The 10961-nt window shown below is 34.0% G+C and overlaps 1 protein-coding gene across 1 annotated transcript in view; it reads left to right on the top strand.

Moving 5' to 3' along the window:
• The window catches only part of LOC106458036 (lamin Dm0-like), an 82436-nt gene that overhangs the window by 45873 nt on the left and 25602 nt on the right, over window positions 1-10961 (top strand). Inside the window, exon 5 of the mRNA XM_022384166.1 lies at window positions 7838-7963. Within this exon, the coding sequence (XP_022239874.1) occupies window positions 7838-7963 (126 nt within the window). The remainder of the gene's footprint in view (window positions 1-7837; window positions 7964-10961) is intronic.

Genomic DNA, 10961 nt, shown 5'->3' with positions numbered 1-10961 from the left:
AGTTTAACGGTTGTAAATTATACCAAATCATTAAACATGTCAGATTTCAGTGTTATATTTGTTCTCGTTTGTATTTTCAAAAGAGGCACTAACGAAGCTAGTTTGTCGAAACTCAGAGTTTAACGGTTGTAAATTATACCAAATAATTAAAATTGTCAGATTTGTAACGAATTTATTATTATGTATTTATTTTTAATATGAACGTTGTTTGATTGAATTTGTATTTAGAAATATGCATGACTTGTAGTATCAGATATGTGTTGCGTTTAACGAATTTGTGATATATTTATTTTAATGTTAACGTTTGTTTCAAATAAGTTTATATTTGAGGGCGTGTTTAGCTTACCGTGTTAGTTACGTATGGCGAAACTCCCGCCAATTCTCCAAGATTATAGAACATTTGTGAACACAGGAATCAAAAATATCCATTTCCGTATCCGGTTAAATATATCGCCTATAAAAAGGCATTGCGCCAAAAAAACAACAACAACAGACGACAAGGAACAGACAGGTCTATTATGAAACTATTATAACCGTGATTGTTATCGTTTGTATTTCCTAAAGAGACACTAACATAACTGTGATTTTGCTAACCCTTTTAACCGGAAAATATGCGACATTTGACCAGGAACAGTTATAAATTTCGAACGTCAGTGAATTCCCATCAAACGTTAATATCTCTCCAAGATTATTACTAACTTCTCACCGGACATGAGTGATTTTATGGAAATATTATCTTACTTCAACGGTCCAACAATTCAGTGCCTGACAAAGCTAGCTAGCTTCTTGCCAAATTATATATATACGTAGAACTCGCTGGATATCAAGGAAATTCTGAACTAGGAAGATGGTTTAAGGCTATTTGTAAGTCAGTGAAATTTCTGTTTATGAAACTTTGTGGGTAATAATTAATCATAATAGCTGCTATTTTAAATTATAGCGTTGTGTGTGTGTGTATATATATATATATATATATATACACACTAGATCCAGGGTACAGTTCAACTATCAAAAGTTAAATTATTTAAAGCAGCCTTGGATTATTTCAAATTCTCAATGCATAACATAATACTGGTATCTGTTATTCCTAATCTATCTGTATACTGACTCAGTAGATTTTGTTCCTCATTTTTCTTCTTACCAGTCAATTCTTCACTTATGTTGATGTCTTTGTACGTCTCCTCTCCACTCAGTGCTCATAGGCCAAGTAGGTCCTAATCTTCTATAACAAAGTCACTGTCTTCAGATTCTGCTTCTATGACAGCCACACCTGCTATGTCAACATCTACTTCAATAGCTGCACTCGTAAGGTCTTTTTCTCTCTCTCTCAAAATACCTCTTCAACAGATTGGTGAGGTAGACCATGGTTGTTCCATCAGCTTTCACTTTATAGTGCATTCTTTGTGTACTTCCTGTACTGTGAAGAGTCCTTTCCACTGCCAGGAGAGTTTATTGTTGTCTGTAAGTAGCAACCTTGAAATGTCGACCCTTGGCCTTCTTGTCATAGAAGTGTTTCTGACTGTCTTTGAGTTTGACTTCCCCAGTAAAACTGTTTTGATAGGTCCAGTTCAATACTCATTTCTGGTCCACTGTTTTGTAAGTCTCTTTCCTCTTTGTCTTGTGCTTGACTTCCTTTCTGGCATTATCCCAAAGTTTCTGCAGTGAAAGGGTCTTTCTTTGGCACTTCCTTCAGCTACCATGAAACTACATTTGGAATGTCACTTTTTGAAGCTCTTAGAGGCTTGATATTTTGCTTGCTTCTTTTCCTTTGAACTCTTCTGATGACTGCAGTTGCTTCAGCAGTTTTCTTTTTGTCTAGTTCCTCTAAATTCTTACTACCTGGTATGTTTCGAATCACCAAGTCATGTATTAGTTCCTTGATACACATGGCTTCAAGGTCTCCTACATAATATGGAGTATCCACTATTGTTTTTGGTATGGGAAACTTTTTTACTATCCCATCAATTAGCACACACACACATGTACTTTGCCTGTCCTCTGATTATCAGATACTGGACTGGTTCTCACTACTGCACCCTGTGTATCGTAGAACCTTCACTTTCTTATCTCCAACATATCTCAGCATGTTGTTATTTGGTATCACCTCTCAATGTTTATCACATGTTCCAATCACTACTGGCCCTGTTGATCTGTTTGCTAACTTGAGTTGACCATTAGTTGTGCACTGATCAATCATGCTTTCTTCCTGTAGTGAATCTGACCAGTTGCCTTGATTCTGCTTTTTTCTAGCAGCAGCATCCATAGTGCCAGTCACTCTTTTCTTGTTTCTTACCACCAGCACTATCTTTGTATAAGTAGCTCCAGCTGCTTTATGGTGAGATTTCTGTTGTTGCTTACTGGTAAAGAACTTACACTCCTTTTGCAATGTGTCTCATTTTATAACAAACATAACATCTCTTCTCCCTTCTGTCTATTAACCTCCTCTCACCTTTGGTAGACTCTTGCTTCTGGTCAGCCATCACTGTTTTTTATTCTTGGACTTGCCAGTTATACTTCCTCCATGGGCTTCCATATACTGTTCTTCCAGCTTGATCATCTTTTCTATGTATTTTGGTGCTCTCTCCTTTAGGAACAATGACATGTCAGTTGAATGCGTGATCATGAACTGTTCTCATACTAAGAGGTCTGCCAGTCCCTCAAAACCATTGCCACACTTGGCCATGTCAGTCCATCTGGTGAAGTATCCCCGTAGACATGCCAGAAACTGAAATACAATTTCTTCAGTTTCAGGTTTGACTTCTCTGAACTTCTGGTGAAAACCCTCTTCAATAAGCTCATTTCAGTAAAGCCACTTTTAATTTGTCATGGTTCATGGCATCTTCTGATGTCATGCCTGCATATACTTGAAGGCATTTTCCTGTGAGAAGTGGGCAGAGACAGACTACCCAGTCGCCTTTGTCTCAGTTCTGTCTTAGGGCAAATCTTTCATATCTCTCCAGGAAAGCAACCACGTCATCTTTTTGTTCATCAAATTTGGGCAGCTTGGGTTGGCTGCCCCTTCCTCTATTGTCATTCTTGGGTCCTTCTTCCTTTGGTTGTGTGAGCTTTGCAATCTCAGTTTGTATACTTATTTTCTCTATTTCTAGTCTCTCTTCTCTCTCTCTTTTTCTTCTTTCTCCATTTGTGCTATTATCCTCACTCTCTATTTCCAGTCTTTCCTTTCTCTCATTTTCTCCCTTCAGCCTTTCTTCCTTTCTTCTCTGTCTCTCCTCCTCTCTCTTCTGTTGCTTCTCTTCTCTCTCTAGTTGTTTAACAAATTCTCATAGTTCACTGTCTATTAACCTGAGATGCTCTTCTCTTCTATCCATTTATCAAAATTTGACATTGTTATATAGTGTGATTGTAATTTCCACAGTATTTGCGCTACTACTACAATTGTGTGTATATAGGCCTACCTATTTCCTTTGTCCACGTTTTCTTCTACTGGTGTTTACCACTGTATAATCCTAGTTGTGGCTTACCAATTGCTAGTAAATTTACTTTTAAGTAGAATATATAGTAATGCAAGTTTATGGGTATGTTGACTAAGGATTTTTGTACAATAGGTGTCTATGACTTGTTGGTGATAAATTCAAAGAAAATAAACAAACAGCATGCATTCTGCTTGTTTTCAAGATAACATATATATTTGGAATAAGTTAAATGTATGTACAAAAATTGCTTACACTATGGAGGTCATAGTTATATCTTAAACACTATATAGTTCTCTTCTTCTTATCAAAAGTCCTATTAGGCCTATTCAGTTGCTTTAGAATTCAGTTGACAAGCAAACTATTTTCCTCTGTTTCTATTGTTGTGTTTGACTGACCACAATTGTATCCTGTACTTCAAAAATCATCTGCTCCTTTTTCTTATTTCCAAGAATTATCTGCTTTTGTCAAAATCCACTCAGACTGGTTCAATTACTTTAGAACTCCCTTTGACAAGACAACTTATTCTCCTTATCTCTTACAAAATTGTTAATCTCACTCTAACATATCATCCGCTAGGCCTTTAACTCTCACGATGATTAACTTTGCATTTAACTTTTTCCTGACCAAACTTCTCCTTCCTGTGACTTTACTCTCTTTTGCTCTGGTTTTTTCATCAGCTTGCTGCTATTCATTTGTCTATCACTTTGGCCTTCTAGAAATCCCTATATGTAAAGGTTAGTGCTCAGGTGAGCTTAATTGTTGGAGTTTTGATTAAAACCAACCTTTATACCAAATTTATTTATTGGAGGATTTGTCATGACGAGTGGAGCCACAAGTCACTAACTCGAGGAGTTTACAGTTAGACTAAAGAATAGGAATTTCAGACCAACAGTAAATACTCAAAATAATATTTATTAAAATCAGTTGCTTGTTATTAAACTATTAATGTACAAATCATTAAAAACATTACTGGTAAAAACTTTAATGCTTCTTGCCCTAGCTGATTAAGAGAGAGAGAGACTATACTTACTGTAGAGTTGGAATCTTAGAGGCTGTAGCCACATTGGAGAATTTCAGCTTCATTTTTCTTCTTAGAGAGAACTGCTGGGAAACTGGTGGAGAGCTTCTTTGCTGTCCGGAGAGCTGATTTTTCAGCCTCTGACATGGGCTTTTAAACTCTCATTCCTAGTGTTAGTGTGACCCTACCAAATAGGACACAGCATCACCCACAAGTAGTCCTGTGCTCCTATTGGATGCTTTAGGGCAATTCCCGGGCTAATCCAGAACCTAAACCAAAACTCTCAAGTTATTGGTCATAGATAAATGGTGTTAGCCGGCCGCCTATTTACTTGTGCTGTTACACCCATGTACTGTAACTAATACTGCTTCAAAGCACCGAGATGATTCACAAAATATAAACTTTTCTGTAGCTTCTATAGTGCTAAGAAAGTGAGGCCAACACTTCATCAAACTGTCACATGTATAGATGTTCACTTCCTGGTTATGATGCAATAGCTGTTACTAACTCTGCTATTGACCCTGGGTCACTGATTTCCCAGGCTCACGTCTCAAGCTTGTGCACGTGTTGTGCTATTTACTTCTGACTATCTAACCTAGTTCTTGTTTATTAATTTCTCAAGGCTTATTCCGTAACACAGGCGTCTCCTTGTCGCCTCCCTTTTCTTTTATATCTATCTTAACTTGTTTGCTCGTATTGAAACTCTTAAAAGTTTTTATTCTAAGTGTTTCTAAAGTACTTTTAATTATCCATAACTATTGAAGCAATTGATGAAATTTCCTCGAAAATTTCCAGTTGCTTCAATATCCTTGACATCAGTGGATTGTACATGGCGTTCTTAGCCTCTACATCAATTAATTATATACACAACATACAATTCTTACTCAGTTACGTAACCAAACTTGTAATAACTATTGCCTTTAAAATAATTGCTTTTAACTCTCTTGTTATGAAATAAACTAAACAATCATGAAATATTCACTCATAAAATAAATTACCTGATAAGATCTACAATAACCATATTAGGAAAATGTTAGATTTTGCAAATTTTTTCTTATTTGATAAACAATCAGTTGTATGATAAAAAGTTTTTGATTTTTTTGAAGATATTATTTGATTATAAACTAATAAAAGTCAGTACAGTAAGGGGCAAAATTTCTAAAATACTTTACCCGTCTGGTTTCTCTACCATGGTGTTGCCCTTGACCTTTGACCATTTGATCCTCAACCCGGTATGTTGAAATTACAAATATTTCTGTTGTTTCATTATTATTGGCAACCCTGCTTCTGTAATTAATTATTCATATTCCCACAAAAATCATTACATTCCTACAGATAATCAAATTATCATAGGTTTAACTAATCTTTAACATGTAACTTTGAGAACCATACTTTTTAGTGTTTTGGAACACAGTTTGTGGAATAAATTTATTTAAGTACCTGTGGTGACAAAATGTAACTATAGTATCTTAAGTTTAATTTCTATTTTTCCTTATTCTTACTAAAATATGTTTATATGCAAGTTTTCAAACAGTACAAAACTGACATTAGTCAAGTGCTCTGCTTCATCCAGCTCTTCTGTAGCAGATACAACAATCCAAAATATTGTCACATTATTGTTTTTTTTTTATAAGAAATTAAAATATGCTGATTATTTGAAGCTTTCCAGTATTACTATAATATAAGAAATGAGTGTAAGTAATATATATATATATATATGTGTGTGTGTGTGTGTGTGTGTGTCATATATATATAAAATCTCTTTATTTCCATACCCACAAAGGATATCTTTTCTGCTAAAGTTGAATACTTATAACAGTTTATGATATCTTTTGGATTACTTTATCATTACTCACATCTGATGTAACTGTTGCTGTGGTGTATAATTCTCTTAGATATTGATATTTGTTGATGAATTACATGTATGAGGTAGTTTTGTAGTAAATGGTGTGAAAATCAGTCACTAGAGATTTTCTTTATAAACCATCTTTTCAATTCACCACAAGTAAGTTCTATTTATATTTACTTAAAGAAAATAACATTTACACTACCAACATACTTTTCCACATTTTTTTAAATAATGTAATTTTTTCCATTTTGTCAAAATGGTGAATTTTACCAGAAACGAAAGTGAGACTCTGTCAGTTTTTGAATTTGCTATGTGTCATTGTGTCAGACCAGTTTTGGGGAATTATAACTATTTTAATTCTAGATGGGTGTTTAATGATATTTGCTAATTGATTAATGGATAGATCCATTAATAGATTAAATTTCTTTCATCGATTAGTACAGTGTTCCTCAAACCATGGTATGTAGAAGCAAAACAAAAATAAGTGCCAGTCATTTACCTTTCCTGTAGTCAGTAGTTGAAAAAAGAAAGAAAGAAAAAAGGGTTGGTGGCAGGTGTTGCTAGCCACTTGTCTTTCCTCTAGTGATCATTTACAGCTTAGTGTCAGTGTCAGATAACCTTAGTAGCTTTGCTATAATAAAGACAGGACATAAAAGTTTGGTGGCAATATTTCAATTACTAGGATAGTTGGATAGTTTAAAATAGTACTAATCAGAAACTCTTATTTTGATTTATTTTTTTCTTGACAGTCAATTTAATTAAAATTTCAATTAAGTGATTGTTGGAATAATCAAAAGCATCAATTTCAATTAGTCGATTATTTTCATTACAATTGATATAATCATTATTTTGATTAATCAATTGTCGGAATAATTGGAAACATTAATTTCAGTTAGTTGATTATTTTTGTGACAACTGATTTAATCATAATTTCAGTTGGTCAGTTGTTGGAATAATTGAAAAAGATGATCATCAAAAACTAATTTTGATTAATTGATTATTTTATGTGACACTGATCAATGTAATCACTTCTCATAGGTAATTGATTATATTCATTAATTAAATCACTCAGTTCTGCTAAGATAATTAGCATTTACATATAGTGTATTTATCCATCATTAACTGCACATATATATTAATTAATATTTTCTGATTGTACAGACTTTTAATTACTAAAACTGTTGAAGTAGTAAATTTTCTTTTTAACAGTATTTGACTGTAATGCTAAACCTAAACAATATAAACATCAAAAATGTACAAAATGAAACTTTTTCACAAACAAAAACAAGTATCAGTAAACATAATAATAGAATAATTAAAAACTATTTGCTTAACATTATTGCTGTGGTTACATTCCATTTAATTTAACAAAAAAGTTATTTGTGTAATTACAAACACCTGGGTTTGTGTGAATACTTGAAATCATAACTGTATATCTCTTTGAACATAACTTTTCACTTAATAAAGTAATAAGTTCTGGCTTTCATATTTTAACTAGAATTTATATTATGTAATATTTTGACTTTTATATTGTAGATTTCTGACCTCCAAAAGCTTCTGGATAGAAATTCATCTCTAGCTTCCTCAGCTAGGGAAGAAGTGAGAAAGTACAGATCTGATTCTGAAATACTGTCTTCCAAAGTTGGTGAACTTGAAAGACTGGTAGGAAAGGGGTATTTTTATACATTTTTTCTCTAATGAAGTTTTAAGAAAAAATAATGAACTCTTTTGTATTATACTAAACAGATAGATATGTAGTCCAACAGTAAATGTAGGATAGTTAGAAAAATGAAATGTAGTATTACTTTCATCAGTTTGTTTTATGTTTGTTAAAATGTTACTTGTTATTTATTGTATTAACAAGATTTTTCAGGGTTATACATGTATTTGAGTTTGATACACACATCTCGGTTTTGTAAAGGATCCCCCCTTTTATTATTTTTTTTTGAAATGGGGATTATCTTTTGTTTGTCACAGTCTGATACACAGTGTATCAGCTACATAATTTTTCTGGCAGCAAAAAGAGAAAGAGTTCCGTGTTTATTCTATGCCTGAAGCTGCATATAAAATGTGGAGTCAAGTTTTGTTGTTCTATGAACTGAGGAATTTCATATACTAGCATTTTTTCCAAGATGTAACTCAAACAATCATTGTGTCAGCAAAACAATTTTTCTCTTTTCTGATGGCAAAAATAAAAAAGTTAGTATTTATTTTATGCCTGAAGCTGCTTATAAAATGTGGAATCTTATGTACTGGTAGTTTTCCAAGGAGTAATTCAAAGTTACCAAATTAGAATGAACCTTAAAATGAACTATAGACTGAGCTTCAAATCAAGGTAAGTAAATGCCTATTCAAAATCCATATCAGATAGACTTACCTCTGAAATACTAAAAGTCTTTTCTAGTTGAGCTGCTTTCTTGCTGTAAACATACTAAGGAGAATATGCATAGACCTGCTTTCCAGCCAAAAGCCAGATTTTCTTGTTTAGAGTCATGCTTTTAACTTTTTGATGAACTCTGATGCTAATATATCTGCAAATTTTAGAAATTATTATATTTCTTTAGAGGCCTTATGCAGTGTACCTCTAGCATGTAGGGAGATTCCACAGATACATTTTCAGCTCTCATTGACTGATGTGTTTGGGCCATTAATACTGAATGTGTTGCTGGTGGGTTTCATAAACATGTGAATGCTCAAGTTTTAACACATCTATCCTATTCTCATGGTCTTAAAGAAAATAGTTCCTTTGCTTGAGCCTGTTTGCCATCTGTATCTAAAGAGCAGAATTTATCAGCTAGTCCTTATCATGACAAAACTTGTGCTGGTCTAATTCTTTTTTTTTTTTTTTTCAGGTATGTTCTGAGTTTTTAAGCCTGATGGAATACCTAGCAGATAAGTTATTCTATATTACTTGCTTGTTTACCACTTGTATGTTGTGTTTGTTAACATCCTGTTACTAATTCCAGGGGTGTCTGTGTTTGCTGTAGAAAGAATTCACTCCTCTATGCAGGAGCTTCATGTAAGGGTGATACATTCTGGAAGTTGACAGAGAATGCCAGCTAGTAACTGATAATGCCTCAATGTATACCTTTTCCTACCTCTGTGTAAACATTTTTGCATGGTATTTGAGATGTCAGAGATGAAGTGTTCATTTTCCATATGATGTCTCATAATTAGGATGAGGATCACTTTATCTCTTTCTTTTCTTTTTTGTCCTTAACTTTAATTGGCATTATATTATAATATCCTAGAGTTGTCAAGCCCATCTTTCAGTTTGCATAGGTTTTTTTTTTTTATTCTTCCTAGGCACCCTCCAACTAGGCTAGTTTCTTGACTTGGTAGTATGAAGGAGGAATAACCTCTACAATTTCTAGACAACAACACATTGTGCGTTGATCTTTCTTAACTGTTGTCCACCACAGGTTCTGTTATTACTACACAAGTCCCATTTATATGCATATCTTATTAATTGGTGTCTAAGGCAAGGAGGTACTTTGATGAGAGGAATGCATTTATAAGTATCCTCACTTTGGTTCAGTCTTTTTGGCCTTTGCTTTGGTTTGGTATCACACTCAAACTCTGCTTAACCTCTTGATTTGTTTGTTGTTGTCTAGATTATTACCTTCCTGCCTAACAACCTTACTTTTGGAAAACTAGTACTCCTTATGTCACTACTCTCCATTTCATTGTGGGTATTCTGGCTTTTAGTATTGTGAATCTGTATGGTTTGAATTTTATATTTTTTGAGTTAAAATGAATTACAGTTACTTAATTCTCAAATACATTTCTAACCACCTCCCCATGAATAGGAGAGTATGTTATATCATCACTGCAAACAAAGAAATCTGACTTTTGATGGGAAATCATGCTTTATGTATGTTCTCCTAATGTATGTACAATAAAATCTCATGAAAGGTGAAAGAATGGAGAATTATGAGTAAATTGCATCAAGGATATTCATAATTTGAAGTCACGTGGTTGTTGACGGCATGAAAGCAAACTCAACAAGAAAAGGCTTTTAGTTTTTCAGTGGTAAGTAACTTTTTGAAGTTCATTCTTATTCTAGAAATGTAAAAGTTGATATACAGCTTAGGATTTTATAGTTTGTGTACAAACTGTAAATAAGATAATGTTTTGTTAGTATCAAGTAATGATCATACATATCCTTGAAGTAATCAAAAAATGAAATAACTATACAGTTAAACATACATGCATTAACTGAAACTGAAGTTATTTTTTTGCTATAAACAGCTTGTAATTTTGGGTAAAACGGCATTGCTTAATTTCATAACTGCTAGTTGTATCATTCAGTATGGTCGGGGGTGGGCGTCCTGGGAAACGAGTAAAGTCGTCCCTGGCCCTCCATGAAATGCTCCCAAAAGACCTGCTTGTTAAGCCTCTACTGAGGAAATCCTATTTACTGCCTTCTCGTGGCGGAGGTGTTTTTACTGAAGTGAAAGGGCGCAAGCGGGTGACCCGCGCTATAACGGGTTCGGTGGTTCATTGGTCACCTAGGGGAGTTGGCTAAACCCTGATTTCAAACCAACAACGGCGGAATAGATCCGGCGGATTGAGTGGATGAGGTCAACACGACTCAACTGTCATGATGGCGGTACTAACTGCTGCATCTGGGCAGGTGGGGCTCAGCATCCTTGGAAGA

The sequence above is a fragment of the Limulus polyphemus genome, unplaced genomic scaffold (genome assembly GCF_000517525.1).
Source record: "Limulus polyphemus unplaced genomic scaffold, Limulus_polyphemus-2.1.2 Scaffold407, whole genome shotgun sequence".
Taxonomy (NCBI): domain Eukaryota; kingdom Metazoa; phylum Arthropoda; class Merostomata; order Xiphosura; family Limulidae; genus Limulus; species Limulus polyphemus.
The sequence above is the reverse complement of the archived record's forward strand: the minus strand, read 5'-3'. Positions and strand labels throughout refer to the sequence as shown.